At 37.3% G+C, this 18839-nt stretch overlaps 2 protein-coding genes across 3 annotated transcripts in view; both read left to right on the top strand.

The window, feature by feature from the left end:
- The window catches only part of NSD3 (nuclear receptor binding SET domain protein 3), a 138728-nt gene extending 127119 nt beyond the window's left edge, over positions 1–11609 (top strand). Inside the window, exons 21-25 of the mRNA XM_051975533.1 lie at positions 513–629; positions 2364–2505; positions 3849–3955; positions 4483–4687; positions 5563–11609. Of these exons, the coding sequence (XP_051831493.1) occupies positions 513–629; positions 2364–2505; positions 3849–3955; positions 4483–4687; positions 5563–5804 (813 nt within the window). The 3' untranslated portion in view covers positions 5805–11609. The remainder of the gene's footprint in view (positions 1–512; positions 630–2363; positions 2506–3848; positions 3956–4482; positions 4688–5562) is intronic.
- Positions 11610–11701: 92 nt separating this feature from the next.
- PLPP5 (phospholipid phosphatase 5) lies at positions 11702–16971 on the top strand. 2 transcript variants are annotated; one of them, XM_051975535.1, is made up of 7 exons: positions 11702–12297; positions 12527–12635; positions 12911–13001; positions 13275–13338; positions 13899–14023; positions 14580–14750; positions 16580–16971. In XM_051975535.1, exons 1-7 carry the CDS (start codon positions 12224–12226, stop codon positions 16744–16746), a joined length of 801 nt encoding a protein of 266 aa, XP_051831495.1. In that variant the 5' UTR covers positions 11702–12223; the 3' UTR covers positions 16747–16971. The 2 variants fall into 2 exon arrangements, with proteins under 2 accessions (XP_051831495.1, XP_051831494.1); XM_051975534.1 differs by lacking the exon at positions 11702–12297 and having other exon boundaries at positions 12339–12635.
- Positions 16972–18839: the final 1868 nt, after the last annotated feature.

Below are 18839 nucleotides of genomic sequence, written 5' to 3'. Positions count from 1 at the left end.
ATTAATTCCTTAATTGTGTTTTTATAAAGTAGTGCCACTGTATTTAAAAAGAATGTTTATTTTTTTGAGGAGAAGAATCAGTATGTCACCTTCTCTTCTAGTTTTGGATTAACAATAATAACAGCCATTCTTTGTTCTACAGCGTTTGTATCCCAATAGCTATGTACTCTATGCAGTATTGTCACATATCCATTTTACAAAGGAAACTGAGGTTCAGTGATTTGTTTACAACCACTTACATAGATAGTAAATATACTTGTTACAGTCATACCTTACAGCCACATCTTCTGACTTTAAATCTTTCATTCTTTCTACTACCCAATATTGTTTATCACTTCTGAGACATTTGAAAAATAGCCAGATTGAAATCCATTTACCTTTCTGCAACTAAAGTTCATTCCACTTTATGTATTATTTCAATATTTTTATGGGATTTCTTTTTATTTTCAGCTATGTCATCTTTATGTTAGGAGCACAAATAATATATTTCTTATGGCTTTTATTCTGGGCAGGGTGAATTCGTAAATGAATATGTTGGGGAGTTAATTGATGAAGAAGAATGCAGACTGCGAATCAAACGTGCCCATGAGAACAGCATAACTAATTTTTATATGTTAACAGTTACCAAGGTAAGAAAAGTGTCTTCTTTCTTATGAAACAAGAAGATTAATATTAAGTCCTGGATTGAATTTGTTTAATTATAGGAGTAAGCCCAAATTAAGTCTTTGGTGACTAAAATAGAACCAGAATGCTAAGTACTGTAATTTTGTACCTATAATATATTAAATAAGGATTCAATAGAATTTTGGGGATCGTGAATATTTTAAACAACTGTTAAAGTTTTATTTTTAAGAAAGGCAGCAGTTCTAAAATATAATACAGGGCTTCTTAAACTTTTTTTCTGTCACAACTCCTTTTCATACAAGAAATTTTTACACTATCCTGTCTAGAATCTGAACCAAGGTGTTTCTGATAGCATGCATACGCAGTGCAAAGTGTACATGTTGTATGTTCAGAGCCACAGAAGCAATGAAGTTGCTTGATTCAATATGTATGGTGCTATATGGGCTGCTAGAAACACTTCAGATTCATTACACAATTTACTTCAAAATGATCTGAAATTGCTTTCAGAAATCTTATACTGTTGCCAAATTTTTCACAACCCCCACATTCAATTGTGTAATCCCATATGGGGTCAGTACCCAAAGCTTAAGAAGCTTTGGATGGTGTGCAATTTTTAAGTTAATTAAAGAAGCAACAATGATGCTAAATTCTAGTAAAATACAATAAAACTTTAATAAATAATAGACCTTACATTCACATTTATTGTCTCCAAACACAATCTGATTTAGTTGTCTCTTTCAGTTGAGGCATGACAAAATTTAGTGATATTATCCAAGTTCCCACTAAAAATCAGTGACAAAAGCAATCTAGAACCCAGCCTAGTAAGAGAGGAAAAATCTTTCTTTGAAAACCTAGAAGGAATTTTTTAAAAAGAACTCTCCTAATATTTATGCTTTTAAGTTACAGCAAATCAATTTTTGCCAGATGGTATCCTTTTGAAACCCTGGTTTGATTTTTAGATAGAGGCTGCTTAGCAGTGCTCCAAAGACTACCCAAATTATTGTACATTTCAAATCCAGAAAGTTCAAATTATCAGTGTAAATATAGGCTGAGCAGAATTATCCTCCCTGTAGACATTCTCTCCCAGGTTTGCTCTATCAGTGCGCTTTAATTTTGCTAACAGGCACTAAGTAATCTGTGGTTGGAACAATCCCTGAGGCAAAGCCTCTTCTTCACACTTACACCCTTCCCAATCTCAGTTCAAAAATACCTTCAGAGAAAGTACTCAATGATGGTTTTTGAGATCTTAATTGTCTAGATACCATCATAAACTGTCCTCTGGCCATTTTCTCAAGCTTCTCTTTTTTCCTACTCAAGAGTTCCCCAGATGCCCAATTCTTAATAGCAAATCCTGTTGAAAATATTGCTGTAGCTTTTTTTCTGTTTAAAGGAGGTTTTTTATCTGTCCTTGGTCCAGTAGAATTTCTATCACAACTCCTTTAAATATTATAAATGCATTTTTTTTTCAAGTTCTAGACTTAAAAAAAAAAAAAAAACAAATCAATGACAGCAAAAAACCTAAACTGAACTATCACTATTTCAAAATTACCTTTTCCTTAAAGACAGCTGCTACAATTACTTTCCAAAGGGGATATGAATTACTGCCCTTTTAGATTACTTAAATATGGAATTTTAGTGAAGACTGCAGAACAGGCAGGTGGAAAAGTATCTGCTGCAAGAGAACCTCTTACTATTTTTGGTGCTTCTAAAAGTAAAAGATAATTTTCTTTTTGCCATAGGACCGTATAATTGATGCTGGCCCAAAAGGGAATTATTCTCGCTTTATGAATCATAGTTGCAATCCAAACTGTGAAACTCAAAAGTGGACAGTGAATGGGGATGTTCGTGTTGGACTTTTTGCTCTTTGTGATATTCCTGCAGGTAAAGCAGCCCTTCTCTTTTCTTTCTTTTTCTGTTCTTTCTTTTCTTTCTCCCCTCTCTTCTCCCCCTCCCCCCTTATCTTTCATTATAACTTAGACTTCCTTTTAGAGGAGGAAAATCCATTTTTTAAAAAAAAGTTGTTTTCAGTTTGGAAACTGCTCAGGTATCTATGAAGTATACCTTATTCTGAATTTAGCCTTCTTTCAAAGTGCAGTTATCATATCATAAAGAATTCAAATGTGTATTCTGAATAAGACAACACAGTGAGTCTCAACACAGGTGGTAGTCTTTGAATTGTAATCCTTGTTCATATTCTCATGGAATTGTCTTAAGTAATTATGGTCTATATCTGTAGCCATTTATAGAAGATTTTAATTACAGCTCTTTTTTTTTAAGTTCTGAAAGCAATTAGCCTGTGTTAACTTTGGCTGAATTTGTTTCTTTAAAAGACTGATCTGTTCCTAATTATACATATAAAAGTCACTTTATGGAAAAGTCAATCACATCCAGAGAGAGAACTATGGAATCAAAGCATAGTAATTTCATCTTTTTGTTTATGTAGGGTTTTTTTCCTTTCTCATTTTTTCCTCTTTTGGTCTAATTTTTCTTGCACAGCATGACAAATATGAAAATATATTTAAAAGGATTGCACATATTTAACCTATATTAGATTGCTTGCTGTCTTGGGGAGAGAGGGAGAGAGAAAACTCAAGAACAAAAAAAGTTTATCTTAAAACAAAACTGTTCCTTTCAGTATCCCTATTCCTTCAAATATCATAATGATTAGACTTCATTTTCAATTTCTAAAATGTGTGGAAGAAGAAAGACAAACAAGCTCTTTGGGCCAAGATGTGGGATTTTAAAATATATATTCATAATATTAAGAATTTTATAAATTCTGGCTAATGAAACTTAGGTTAAATTTCTGCTTGATAGAGGTATGTGATAAGCCATACTCAATTCAATTCTTATTCTGAATGTCAGTATCGATTAGTCCAAAATAACATCTAGTAATTTAGGACTCTATGGTTTTCATGACCATAGGATTGTTTACTGAATATAGGGAGACAGCATTGGAACAAAAAATAAACTAAATTAAAATTTTCTGGGACAGGATTTGGATTCTAACTGTTGATGAATAGAGGATATCACTTCTTTTTTAGTTTTTATTTGCTGTAGCTATGTATAGGTATGGGTGAGTTTCCTTGTTTTCTTTTCCACTAGTATTTTTAAGGTGGTGAGATTTGAGGAGGAAGAATAACCTTTAAATCCAAATTGTGTCTTTTTTCATCAAGAAATCAAGGATGTCTCACATGTGGGTAATTGTTTTATTTCTGTTTCAGGGGTAGAGTTAACATTCAATTATAATCTGGATTGCCTGGGCAATGGCAGGACCGAGTGTCACTGTGGAGCAGACAACTGCAGTGGCTTTCTAGGAGTTCGGCCAAAGGTTAGTTGTATAGGAAAGAAAGGTTACCTGGAGGATAATGCTGTGGTATTTCTTTGACTGTCGTAGCTGAGTTTACAAATTCTCACTGTGGACAGAATACCTATATTTTTGTTTTTGAGTCTCATTCTCATTTTTGTGTCATGGACTTGCTGTTCCAAAGTACTTTGTTTAAAAATTACTTTATTGCAAGATTACCTACTTTAATTCAAAGAAGAAAGGAGGGGATGTTATTTTACCAGATTGAGGAAGAAATCATATTAATCCATAAAAATAGTGAACCAGACTAACTATAAAGAAGCAACACCAAATAAAAATACCAAAAAAGTAAAAAAGAAAGAAAAGAAAGCCATTTAAGTGAGTTTTACATATGTAAAACAATAATTAATTGTAAATTAATTTAAATGAATGTGGAATTTAAGTGAGGCTTTTGTTTTGTTTTGTTTTGTTTTGCTTTGTTTTTTACTTTCTAACTGATGCTCTCTCCAATGTCCCTGATCATTATACTGTGATTTTTTTTTCCTTGCCAGACGGCATTTGCTTCAGCAAATGAAGAAAAAGCAAAAAATGCTAAGTTGAAACAGAAGAAACGAAAAATCAAAACAGAACAGAAGCAGATGCATGAGGATTATTGTTTTCAGTGTGGAGATGGAGGAGAGCTGGTCATGTGTGACAAAAAAGACTGTCCGAAAGCATACCACCTGCTATGCCTTAATCTGACACAGCCACCATATGGTGAGAATTGGCCTTTGCTTGCTTGCTGTTAGGTGTGTTTACATTTGAGCACGGGACACATTCACCTTTCCTGAGGGTAGCCAAGCCACAGGAAAATAGAAAATAGGCTAAATGTGGAGTTAGAACACCTGCGCCCAAGTCTCTGTTTTGCCTCTTACTGCCAGCCTCAGAAAGATTATTCTCTCCTCTGAAAGATGACCTCTCAGTCTATAACTTGTGACTATAGTGTTCTCTGTAAATTAACTAATTAATATTTACTAACACTCCATTGTGTGCTAAATAGAGGGATACCAAGACAAAAATGACAGTACCTAATTTCAAGAAGCTTGAAGTGGGAATTGGGGAAGGAAGTACCTGCTCAGAGGCATGATAAAAGTGCAAAGGAATACAACCTGATAGGAAATGAAAAGAAGGCTGGTCTGGACATAAGCTTAAATGAAGGTTTTGAAAGGATTTTACCCTCCATTCCAAGGAATCCCAAGAAAGAAGTGATCTTACAGTCTGGGGATTAAGGGGATAAAGGAGAAGACTAAAGCAGTTTGGGGGGGATTGAAAAGCAAACAAAAACATTGATGGTAAAAATGAAATTACTCTCTGCCTTGGTGTGAATTCGGGTGCTCTGTGTATAACTAGATCTAGTTATTTATTTGATCACATCATGGGACTAAGCTCTTTGAAGAACAATAATGTATGCCCATGGCCACATTTAAATATTTCTCCTTGATTCTCTGTCTGCTTAAATGCTGTACTGTTGCTCCATTGTACATGGCCTCTGGTGAGAAGGAAGGTAATAAAGGTTTGGTAATATTTTAAGTGAGTTTTACATATATAAAACAAGCATGAAATTGAATTTTCTTTTTCCCTCTCCCCTTTAGGAAAATGGGAATGTCCCTGGCATCAGTGTGACATATGCAGCAACTCAGCAATTTCTTTCTGTGAGTTCTGTCCATGTTCATTTTGTAAAGATCATGAGAAGGGGGCTTTAGTGACCTCTTCACTGGAAGGCCGTCTCTGCTGCTCTAAACATAACCCCAAATCTCCTGTGGCACCAGAATACTGGAACAAAATAAGATGCAAATTGGAATCGCAGGATCCTGGAGATGAAGTGAAGGAATAAATTTACAGTGTTTTTATTTTTTATTTTTAATTTTTTTTTGAAAGAAAAAGGTAAAAAAGTGAATAGGTGATAAAATTGATAAAGAAGAAACTGGCATAATGTAATTAATCTATCACCTGAGCTGGCTTTGTAATTGTAATGGAGGAATTATGTGATTCAGACAGCCAGAGGTAGACAGTGGTAACTGGATTTTCATTGGTTTATGATAAGAGGTGGGTGGGTAGGTGACTAAATTCTTTGTATGTTTTTCTTGCCCTTAAATGTGCTTCTGCAGCTGAAAAACAGACATTACCTTGGCCCTTTAAAAAAAAAAAATGAAAAATGAAAAAATACATTTATGTCAGTAAATAGGAATTTCAACTTAAAAATATATTACTGAGTATAGAAGTAAAAGTAGTCACCACTCCTTTATTTTAATTTTAGGGAATCTTGAGAAATATGACTTAGGTAATTTAATCAGTGTGTTTAAAGAAAAAGTTGGGAGTGGGAGGTGAGGAGAATGGGAATTCCACTCCACTTCTGGAATACTCCAGAAAAGAGTATATAATAGTCTTTACGTACCTTTTTTTTTTAATGAAACATTAAGTTAACTTCTTGTGGCCCTTCAGGATTCTCTGGTGGTCTTGGAAATTAGAGTGGGAGTGGTCAGTCTGGCTGTAAACAAAATGCCTTTTTCTATTGAGTGTACCTCTCTGGGCTCTGTGATAGCATTATTTAAGTTATTAATATAATACTTTATTTTTTAAAAATTACAGGATGATTCTACTCACAGATTTTTATAAGCTTTTTGTTGATGCTAACTTTTAACAAATGAAGTATATCTATGGGTATGAAAAGGCAGGAAGAAACAACTATCCTTACAATATATATAGTGTTGTAGGCCATTAAAAGAAGATGAGATGTAGCCTTATGTTGGGCTATCAGTCCCATAGTATGCAGATGATAAGCTGAGGAATCCTGGGCATTTTTTGTTTCCTTTTCCTTTTAGCCCCTTCCTCACTTTAATTAAACATTCCTTTTGTTAACTGAGTAGTCCAGCCACATTTCTTGGTGGAAAATATATAGATGTAATTTGAATTGTATTTAAGTAGTTCTTCTTAGTTGTGATGGATGAATTTAAAAGGCTGTATTTAAACAATTTTCATTAATTGTTATCGTAGTATTTAACATTGCCCCTGCTATTAGGACACAAATAGCTCTTCTAATTTCACAGGGTATGAAACAGTAACATAAATGCACTTGTTCTTTATGAATCATCTGGGGAAAAACTCCCAGGGAAGTCAGTGTTAACAAAAAGTGTAGTACTCTAAGTCATCTCTCTTACTCATGGAATTCATTTATTTTTAAGTTTCTAACAACATGTATCCCAGTATTCTCCATTGGGGGGAAAAACTAAGTCACACAAGATTTGGTAGTATCATAGTGTTGAATTCTTGTGTTTATTTCTTCTTTGTGAGTTTTGACTGAATAGAAGGAACTTAGATACATGGTAGCATCCCTTGCCTTCCAGGGACCCAATCAGGAATCCAGGAAAAAAAATAAATTGGATTCACCTCATCCCTTTCATGCACAGAGTAATTGTACTATTGTACGTATTCCCTTTTCTACATTAATTTAGAACACTCCTAACTGAAATAAAATGGAAAATAAGAAGGAAAACACCGTTTTGTGCCTCCATGTGCATACATAGGCACATGGATACATGCATGTATACTGGATTTTATCTTTAAAAAAACAAAACACTATGTTTACCTTAAGCACTTGAACTACCAGCTCCCTAAAAAGACTTAGTGGTCCTCCTATAATTGCTTTTTTTTTTTGGGGGGGGGGGGTTAAAGGAGAGTTAATTAACTAAAACTCAGTTCTCTAGATTTTGCCAATGGGCAAGAGCTAAATGGAAAATCTGTGTCACTGATTGTGGTCACTATTAACATAAATGACAGCTTACCAAAACACACTAGATTTTGCTTCTTGGCATTTAAGTATCCTGTTATCATTTTTACATTATTTAATCAAGTTTGTCATACTTTTAATTTTGTACATGTATGATATATTTGCTTTTTTTAAGTTATAAATGTGGAAGATTTAATTTACTATTTCAAACATAACTCTTCTCTTGCAACAGCATCCAACAAGAAATCTAATGTTTGCTTTGTATAATAATGTGTTTGACTTTAGTACTACTTTATAATAATCTGTTAAATTTTTTATATGGTAAGCCAGGGTGTGCTTAAACACTTCAAAGACCTTAGATTGAAAGAATTTGTATTTGTATATGGTTTCTTTGATATTATCTCAGTGTTGACTTGTTTCTCTCTTTTGAGTAGCAAAGCTGTACCAATATTTTTTGTTGGCATAATTAATAGAAAATCATAGACTGTCATTTTTAGATAGCATAGCACAACAGACCATAAATAATCGTCTTTTTCCATTGAATATACCCGAATGTTTGAAGGGTTTTTTTAATGGATTTGATTTAGCAGTGCCAGTGCCAAGAGGATGTCTTCTTTTTTCCTAGTCATATTTTTTTTTTTAATGCATCTTTAGAATGTGAGGTTGTAGAAAAGGGGAGAGCATATAAGTGCACACCTGTATCCAGACTATAAAGTGAAATGTTTTGAGTGACTTGAGTGTCACTTTCAAGTCTATAGTCACTGGCATAAAATTTGTTGTTGTTGCCTTTCATAAAGAAATGAGCAAGGCAAAATCACTAAGTTCCAGCATTTCCTCTATTATTTTCTGCTTTTACCTCATGCTAATTATTTCGAAGGAGGAGACAATTTGTGGTTATTGGTATAAAGCTCACTTCTGAATTAGTTGTGATTGAAGGTGAAATATTGAGGATCTTTTCCAAGACAGGGTAAAGATAGAACAGAATAGACTTGGTCCAGTTTCTGGGAGCAGATGAGCTGGTTGTCAGGATTGACTTCTAGTAAGAGTTGATTAATATGAGGATAAGTACTCATTCTTGGCACTGATGCCAGTGCAGCTGTGCAAAGCAGAAAAATGAACTTTGTGGTTCTTTAAACTCTGATAAGAATGAAGTTACAGGAAGGGGGAGGTGATTTTTTAAATCATGTGGTCAATTTATCTTGAATGTGCCTCTTGAGTTTTTAAGGAAATGATCTGGTTTGAGTTTTAAAGCTGAATTCCAAGATCATTGTGACCACCCCAAGAGGATCCATAGCCAAATACACAAAAAAAACTGGTGTGCATATCTTCCCCCAATCTTTTTCCCCCTCATCTTAAATGGGCCCATAAATATTGTGCACAGTTAAAGCTACTCAGGAATTGGAACTTCTAGTGTTCTCACCACCCAGAGGACTGTGATAAACAGGGTGGTTGAATGCTTGCCAGTTTTTTAGTCCTGGTGGTAAGAGTAGCTTCTTACTCTGTATTTAGAACACAGTCAAATGTGTTTGCAAATACTCTAGTCTATATAGTTTGTGTCATCGAAATTGCTATCTTTAAAATCATATAATTTCTGTGCTGCCCAGCAGAGGTCAGTAATCTTAAAAAAAAAAAAAAAAAAAAAAACAAAGCAAAAGCCCTTTCTTTGCACTTTTAAAATTAGTGTTGTTGCCACATATCATGTTCTAATGTGGTACAAGAATAAAAAAATTCAAATGGAGTTAATTTTTACCACTTAAGAAGTGCTTAGCACTTAAATGCCTTCATTAAGGGGTTACCCATTCAAATAAGTAATATTAATAGATTTGCCTCCATAGTAGGGTCTTGCCCACTTGAAGTACTTCTCATTCTGTTGGTAGGTCTAAGTATCTCCCAGATATATAAGAGCTGGGGACATGAAGAGATTGGGTGAGAAATTTTCCTTTGTCCTGACCACTTTAGGGGAAAATTTTTTTTTTTTAAAGGTCATTCATTGGTCTTTTTAAACAGAAATTAAAGTGGAACTAAATTCTGTTTTCAGGTAAAATAAGTAGTAGACATATTTTTTGCTATAAATTGGCAGGTATCAAAAATATTCAAAATTTGTATATACTGAAACTTTGCAAACAAACCTTTAACTGGGAAAGTATAGGGGCAGAAGGTGAAACAAAATAGTGGGAATGTTTACCACAGGTACGAAGTAGTCACTTTGACAGTGAGACCCTCTGCCTCATTTAATTCAGGTTTTTTGATGTATGTACTTGAAACTCTTCAGATGCTTATTTTACAGGGTTGTTGTTTTTTTTTTAATTTATAAAGTAGAAAGCATTGTTTTGTATACTGCATTAAGAATTAGTAGCCAAGTCTCTTACCTTCCTTAACTTGGGTGAACTTATGAGTAGTGCAAATGAGATATTCAGAGCAGATTTCTCCATTTTATGTACACAGGAAAAGACTACTACATAAGACACTAGCATTTTATGATTATTTTCTTTGTCTCTTTTTTTATTTCCATCATTGTGTCAATCCTGTTTCATCACCACCACCTTTTTTAATATGTGTATGTAACAAAAATTTTGCACTTACATTACACTCCTAAAATGGGGATGTAATCAGTTTCAGAAACTTATTTCCGTTTTCTGTCATAGGCCATTACAGAGTGACAGACTTGGGGGCTTTTGATATGCTTATACTTATAGGAAGGGAGAAAGAATTTTAGTGAACTACAGTGGCCTCTATAATGGAAATCCTTAAAATCATTCCCATATAAACAAAACTAAAATAAAATAATGTCTTAATTGCCAAAGCCATTCACTTACTCTTTTATGTTTTCATGTGATCTTTATTGAATAAATAAATCTGTTCATCAGGGTGGGAGTGCCCACCATTTCTAAAGTTTCTGCCTGGAAAGGATCATTTTTGGAACATGTGGCTTAGCACTGGATCTTTATAAGAAATTCTGAAAAGTTTAGAAATGAACTTGGATGATATTTACTTTGTCATTCATCTTAATTGGTATATCCCGTTTGTAGTGTTATATTCATATAAAAATCATGAATTTGATTTTTCAAATCAAAGATGATAATGATTTCAAACTGGCTAGTGATCAGTTTTTGGGTTTTGTGGTTTTGGTTGGGTTTTTTGTTGTTATTGTTGTTGGTTTTTTTGCATAAAGATATATATCCATATTTGGGATTGGTATGAGACTTTAAGCCCTTTTATACCCATTTTGAATGATGTTGCACAATAAACAGATACCTAAAGACTCTGTTTTCATTTCCATGTGATCTTTATCTGTAATAATGATCTTTGTAGATTTGTTTTCTGTAGATTTTATCTATAACAAACTTTGTAGATTCTGTGAAATGTTCTTTTAATGAAATCACTTGAGTTTTTAATAGGAAACCATCGATATTCATTAAAGTCAATCTCTTATGAGTTTCTGTGACTTGGATGGAAGCTTTTAACACTAACAAATTAGTGTTAACTTTCCCTGGGGATGTTCCACTGGGGTATTACTGTATTACGACATGACTTGATGTTGCCGCATTGACTTTGAAGATATACAATATTTGGGGAGTTTTGTTGTTTGGCCTATGTTCCTCTTGCATAGTGTGAAACATGTAAAGCTTGGTTAAACTGTATATAGATAGCTTACTGTTTATTAGTGTATTTAGAATTGCCTGTAATATTTAATCTTACTGAATTGAATTGTGTGATGGTAGGAACATATAATTTTTGTACATTATATTTACTGAGATGTTGCCTTTTTTATTTTACAAATACTTTGGAATTCAGATGCTTTTTTGCTTCTGTGAGGATTAATTTGGAAAGGTTTTTAATGACATTCCATTGATTACAGATTTTGCTTGAGATTGACTTAAATAAATTGTTCTGAATGTTCCAAGTTAAAAATTTTGCTTTGTCTTTACTATTAATTCCAGTTTCACTGGGCAGAAAAGTTATCGTGTGGCCCTGAATAGTATGGCTATCAAGGCAGCATTTTGGCATGCTCCACAAGCAAACCGGAAAGGCAATTATAATTTCTGAAAAGGTGTTCAGCAGGGCTTAGGCAAGAATGCTTAAATGTAGCAAAAGTGGCCGTAGGAAGGCTGAGGAAGAAGGGGCAGCTGCAGCTCCTGGGCTTTGACACTGGTTAGAACTCCGTGATGATGTCACCTAACCCGCCCCTTACTGGTGACCCGCTAAGTCCCCCTTGTTCTTTTCCGTCCTGTGACCAATCTTAAGGGTGTTGGAATTCAGTTTTTAAAAATTCTGTGAGCCCGGGGAAGGAAACCTCGATGCCCCTCCTTTACCCGCTCTAGGCTCCTTTCTGTTGCCTGAGGGACTGTAGGCGGGGATGGACGGGATTGGGTGACGCTGTTGGCCCTGCCATTCTCCAGGGAGCCGCTGGGGGGCGCTAGCGCGATACCCGCTTCTTTCCCCGAACGGCCTGAGGAGGGACCTGTGCCCGCCACGTCAGCGGCCGCGGCGGTGCGGCGCTTCGGCCGGGTTCCACGGGGAAAGTGATGACGGCGGCGGCGAAGGCGGCGGGTCTAGGGTCCGAAGTCGGCGTGAGGATCGCGCTCTTCGCCGCTTTTGTGTGAGCTGCAGTGCGGCCCGAGGCGGGGGCGGAAGGCGGCTTGCATGCGGAGCCCCCGGCCCTCCCCAGGCGGCCCACAGAGGGGTGGGAGGGAGAGAGGAGGAACGAAGGAGAGGTCCCCGAACAGGGGGCGGGGTTTGTGGGGGCAGGGCTGGCTTTGCTTCCTTTTTCCTTTCTCAAGTCGCCTCACGTGCCCGCTTTGGGGTCTTCTCCTTCCTCCCTCTTCCAGAGTGACAGAGCTTCTCCCGCCCTTCCAGAGGCTTATTCAACCCGAGGAGATGTGGCTCTACCGCAACCCCTACGTGGAGAACGATCACTTCCCCACCAAGCCAATGTTTGTGGGTCGGCACCCCGTCCCTGGCCGCCCCCGGCGTGCGCTTAGCTGGGGGCCCAGCATCCCGAGTCTTTACCCCCCACCTCCCTGAGCTTTTTATGAGCTCGGTCCCATGAGATAGCTTTGACCCGCCTTAGAGGGTAGTCTGTGGTGGCCCTCTTTAAATCCTCGGGAAGTCCCGGGAGGTTCTAGTCCGAACGCAGCCATCCGAAATTGGAGGCAGCGAGAGCGCGGGCCACGGGCGCGTGGGAGGCTTTAGCGGCGTCTGCTTCCCTGCAGTTGATCGTGTCGCTGTGCCCCCTCTCCCTGATCCTTCTGGCCAAATGTCTGAAGAAGGCCGACGCGGCGGACACGAAGCAGGCGTGCCTGGGTGAGAGTGGCCGGCTCGGCCCAGCGGATTTCGGGCGCATGTCATTAGAATAACTTTGCAGGGCCAGAGTCCGGCCGTGACTACTGCCCTTAGCGCACTGGAGCCGGCGGGGGGTAAATGAGGGGTCCGAATGGTGGTGCCAGTGCAGGCCGTACCCCGCGCGGTACCCCGAGAGCCCTGTACTTAGAGGCCCGTTGTTCGGCCTTTGTGGAGCCCTAGAGCCCGGGCTTTGCCAGAGGACAGGCCCCCGACGGCAGGCTTTTCCCTTTGCAGCCGCCAGCCTGGCCCTCGCCTTGAATGGAGTCTTCACCAACACCGTAAAGCTGATCGTGGGAAGGTAAGGGGCCGCACTCATGGGGCCTAATTTTTGGTGGAGCTGCGGTTCACCTCCCAGACTTGCTAAGCTGTGAATGTGTGCGCCTTTCTTCAGCCTGGTCACATTTCTCCCTCCTTGCTTCTGTGTTTCCTTAACACCATGTGCCTGGACCTGCCAGTGGTATCTGTAGGCACCCCTTCACCCTCCGAAGAGGTTTCCTTGAGCTGGCTGATGAGGCTGCTGGGTTGGTGCTGATCTGCCATCAAAAAGGCAGCGTGTCTGTTTGATAGATGATTTAATCGGTCAGATGTTGCTTTTTCAGTTAACAATGAGTTTGTGCTTTGATCCTTTTGAACTCCCTTGCCTACTATTTAGTAATGACAGCATTTGTTTAAAAGACAAGCTGACCCAGGTCATTGGTGTGATCAGTTACTGTGAAAGAGATCCGAGTTTTAACAGTTGTGTCTGCGCAGGACTGAACTGAAATCAGTGACTCTGGGCCCGGCATGTCAGCCCTGCAAGCCGATTCTCCTAACTGATCACCAGGCTCAAGTAGCCCACAGTTCTTCTATTCCTTCTAGGCCGCGCCCTGATTTCTTCTATCGTTGCTTCCCAGACGGGCAAGCCAATTCTGAACTGGTCTGCACAGGGGATGAGGAGGTGGTAACTGAGGGCCGGAAGAGCTTCCCCAGTGGGCATTCCTCTTGTATGATCAAGTGAAATCTTTTCTCATTTTTATGTTTGTAATTGCAACACCAAGAAAGTAGCACCATTGGAGAGAGGGTAGTATTTAGGACCTTTTTTTTTTTTTGTACTTAAATACTGGACCCCCTTACCTTTTCACCTTAGAGCTTTACAAGACTTTGAGCCCCCTCAAACTTAAGGATAAGAATTGAAAGTAGTGTGATCAATAATGAATTAGCTCACCAGTTCTCACTAAGATATCTCTGAAGTAGTAGGCACGAAATAGTAGAATTTTCAAGAATTTGCAAATAATTTATTTCCTGAATTGACTATATATTTCTTAGGCAATTGTGTCATTAGTGTTATTGTTGCCTTTGACATCATCATTTATCTTCCCAGTTTCTGTTCTATACCACACTTGTACAGTAGGAAGGAAGCTATTTATATAGCCGTGGGGTGGACGGTGAAAGTCAAGAGCAACTTTTTGGGGTTGCAGATGATTTCTGGAGTGCAGTCTAAGGAATAATGAATTAGCCTTCTACCAGCAGCACTCATTGCCTTGGCTTTCTCTGTTCCAGTTGCATTTGCTGGGCTGGCCTTCACCTCCTTCTACTTAGCAGGGAAGTTACACTGCTTCACTCCACAAGGCCGTGGAAAAGCCTGGCGGCTCTGTGCCTTCCTGTCACCCCTCCTCTTTGCAGCTGTCATTGCTCTTTCCCGAACCTGTGATTACAAACACCATTGGCAAGGTGAGGTCTTGGGAGAAACAGGTATCCTTCTTAAAGAGGGGGAAAGAAATGTATTTAGGCATTTTCCAGTTTCATTCCATGTGTGTGTGTGTGTGTGTGTGTAGATAGACATAGATGAGGCAAGACGCAGAATTGCAAAAACGAAAAGGATCCCACAGGTTAACTTTACAAATATTTTTAATCTGGGATAGTTCAAGATCACTAATGGTTAATAAGACTTGTAGAAAAGGAAATAGCCTCCCAAGAAGCAGTTAATACCTAAATGGTAACTCATTCATAGGAAAGCTCCCCTGGACTTTAAAATGGGAGTAGAAAGATCACGCTCCAGTTTTTTATTTATTTTATTATTTTTTTAATGGCTTTTTATTTACAAGTTATATGCATGGGTAATTTTACAGCATTGACAATTGCCAAACCTTTTGTTCCAATTTTTCCCCTCCTTCCCCCCATCTCCTCTCCTAGATGGCAGGATGACCAGTAGATGTTAAATATATTAAAGTATAAATTAGATACACAATAAGTATACGTGACCAAACCGTTATTTTGCTGTACAAAAAGAATTGGACTCTGAAATACTGTACAATTAGCCTGTGAAGGAAATCCAAAATGCAGGCGGACAAAAATATAGGGATTGGGAATTCAATGTAATGGTTCTTTGCCATCTCCCAGAGTTCTTTCTCTGGGTGTAGCTGGTTCAGTCCATTACTGCTCTATTGGAACTGATTTGGTTCATCTCATTGCTGAGGATAGCCAGGTCCATCAGAATTGATCATCATATAGTATTATTGTTGAAGTATATAATGATCTCCTGGCCCTGCTCATTTCACTCAGCATCAGTTCATGTAAGTCTCTCCAAGCCTCTCTGTATTCATCCTTTTGGTCATTTCTTACAGAACAATAATATTCCATAATATTCATATACCACAATTTATTCAGCCATTCTCCAATTGATGGGCAGCTACTCAGTTTCTAGTTTCTGGCCACTACAAAGAGGGATGCCACAAACATTTGTGCACATACAGGTCTCTTTCCCTTCTTTAATATCTCTTTGGGATATAAGCCCAGTAGTAACACTGCTGGATCAAAGGGTATGCACAGTTTGATAACTTTTTGACGCTCCAGTTTTTAAAAGTAATCATGCCTGAGCTGCTTCACCTCAGAGCCTGCCTGTTTTTATCATCTGTAAATGCAAATAACTTCTGTTGTCTAGACAATCAAGATAATAGAAAGTGTTTTGAAAACTAAGGTGTAGAAATTTTAGCAAGAAACTTTTAAGAATTCAAACTAATTAATTGAAAGAAAAAACTTTGTAATTAGAAGTTAGAATTACAGAAGAAAAACCAGTAATTTTAAGTTTACATTTGGTTAACAGTGATTGCTAGGAGGCCAAAAAAAACATGTTTGCAGAGAATTTTTTTTCCTCCAAAGTAGTTAAATATCACTAAGATATCAGAGAAATTGTATTGCACTATTTTATAAATAGTTTTAATAAATTTAAATTTAAAATAATTTATAATTTTAATAATATTTATAAATATTTTAATACATAAAAATTTTTATGTAATTCTAATTTAAGGACTCCAAATTAAGGAGTTTTTTCTATTTACTAAAGATCTAATCAATTTGTATTAAAGTTATGAGGACTGTTAGGGTGAATTTTAGCTTTTTGAAGAAAGCAGTAACATGTTAGAAATCCAAGTGGCATTACCTAGTTCAAAGTAGTCCTAAAAAGATAAGAGAGCGAGAATAGTAGAGTTCTCTGGGCATTTGGTGGGCATGCTGTAACTTTTTTGGGTGAAATGGAGGTGTGTGTTTTTTTCCTTCTTTAGATGTGCTGGTTGGATCCATGATTGGTCTGAGTTTTGCGTACCTCTGCTACAGGCAGTATTATCCTTCCCTGACAGATGCTGAATGCCATAAGCCATTCCACTGCAAACGTAAACTTCCTGCTGCACAGGAGAAACTTATTGTTCCCCATTATAGGCTTGATGTTTAGAAACAACCTACCTCACAAAAGAGAACAATAAGAGCATCCCCTCCTGTCCTTGACTTATTCTACTCAGAAGACATGGAACAGTCCTTCTTTTTATCTCTGAAATGCTACAAGGGAAGACATGGGTAAAATTGAATCCTTTTATCTTCCTGCCTGGATATATCTGTAACAGTTCCTTTCTATTAATAAAATCTATTGTTGGAGAAGACCTTTTGAAACACAGAAGAATCAAGTTCATTGTGATAAAAGTGTGGATTTTTTGTTTGGTTTTGTTTTTGCTGAGGCAATTGGGGTTAAGTAATTTGCCCAAGGTCACACAGCTAGGAAGTGCTTAAGTGTCTGAGGTCATATTTGAACTCAGGTCCTCTGGACTTCAGGGTTGGTGCTCCATGCACTATGTGATAAAAGTGTTTTTGCATAGTTTTTTATAGTGATAGCTTCAAGATTACTATGGGGTGCCAAAGGATTGGTGACCCGTGGACCGGCTGGGGCAGCTGTTCACTATCCTTTCTGATAAGGAGCTCCTAGCTTGGTGAGATCTTATGATGGCTGCAAGGAATGATTTGGATTCATGCACAGTGAGCTCCAAAGGCAAGCTCCCACCTGGTCTGTTGCATCATGAACAAGCAGCTGGGGGCTATATCTTGAAGAGGACAACATGCTGGTTGTGGCTTCATAAAGACAAGACACAGCATTGCCTGAACTGGAACACATTACAGGTTGGGACCCCACTAGTTAGTTGAGCCCCTGGATTGGTTTACTTGAGATGTGTTATGTTTTCTTCCATCCAATAAAAGACTAGCCCTGATTTCTCCCTTAAAAAAAAAAAAAAATAAAAGCATGTTTGCGTTTTATTTTGTTTCTTTAATATGATGGTATCAAAAAACAAAAAGTATGGTTAAATCTGAGAAATGTAGCTCAGCAAGCATCCTCATGAAATTACCAGTCTGCATTATAAAACTTTAAAAAGTCTTTGTATATTTCAAGTTATTTCAGATGATTGTCAGCCAACTTCTGTATTGGCCATTCTGGTCATATTAGGTTCACTAAGGCTGACTAGATGGGGATATTTTCAATCAATATTTGAATGCAAAATTTCCAAATATAGTTTAGATCACTGTTCTTCAATAATGTCCTCAGCAAGAGCTACTTGTTTTCATGTGAAGATTTTTTTAGTTCTATAGACATTTTGATATTCAAGTATAAAGGTTTGAAGAAACTTAATGAGTTTAAAGCATGACTCCACCAACCTCAACTTTGGACTGTACCCATCCATCTTTGTTCCCCATAAGCTCTTTTCATGAAGGACCAAAGTGACACTGGAGCCAAAGCTCTCTTCTGTTCAGCTTGGCCATTTACATTTTTTACTCCTCAAAAATAGTGGATTTGGAATCAGTCAGAGGACCAGCTGTATACTTTTTATGTTTCTGCCTAATGAAAGAGTAAAGGGATTTAAAAAAAAAATTTTTTTTTAGAAAAAACATTTGTTAACACTGAAGCAGGGAAGAAGTTGCTCATCATCAAGTTACCAATTAATTTTACAGATGTTTTGCTTCCTTTTCTTTATCAAGCATATAATATTAAATGAATCATATAAGCTACTCTTTCAGAACTAATTTTATGGAACTTTCAAATATGTATTTTTCCTATTTATGTCTCTTAAAGTATGTCTCTGCATTTTCTTACCAGAAAATGCCCTTTTCAATGTATTTTGTGCCTCCGATCTTGATTTTTATATCAATAAAAAAATCACCCACGTGCTATTTTTGCTAAAGTTCTTGTTGGACTAAAGTGTTTGACAAGAGATAGGTTTGCTACTGCTCATGTTTAATTCAGGTGTTTGAGTTTATTCTTAATAATTACCCTGACAAAGTAGTATGCAAAGCACAACTAACTAAGGTGTTGGTGATTTTGCTGAATTTTTTCCTGCTCTTTTATTCATTATAAGAGTTGAAGAGGGAAAAAAGGAAAGAGATATTTTTAAAAGGTAGTGTAAAATACTTACTTTTTAGTATTTTAAACTGAGGTCCATAGATTTCAGAGGTCTATGAATTTAGGTGGAAAAAAAATTGGATCTTTATTGAAGTTATTCTGAG

The sequence above is a fragment of the Antechinus flavipes genome, chromosome 2, assembly GCF_016432865.1.
Source record: "Antechinus flavipes isolate AdamAnt ecotype Samford, QLD, Australia chromosome 2, AdamAnt_v2, whole genome shotgun sequence".
NCBI lineage: Eukaryota > Metazoa > Chordata > Mammalia > Dasyuromorphia > Dasyuridae > Antechinus > Antechinus flavipes.
The sequence above is the reverse complement of the archived record's forward strand: the minus strand, read 5'-3'. Positions and strand labels throughout refer to the sequence as shown.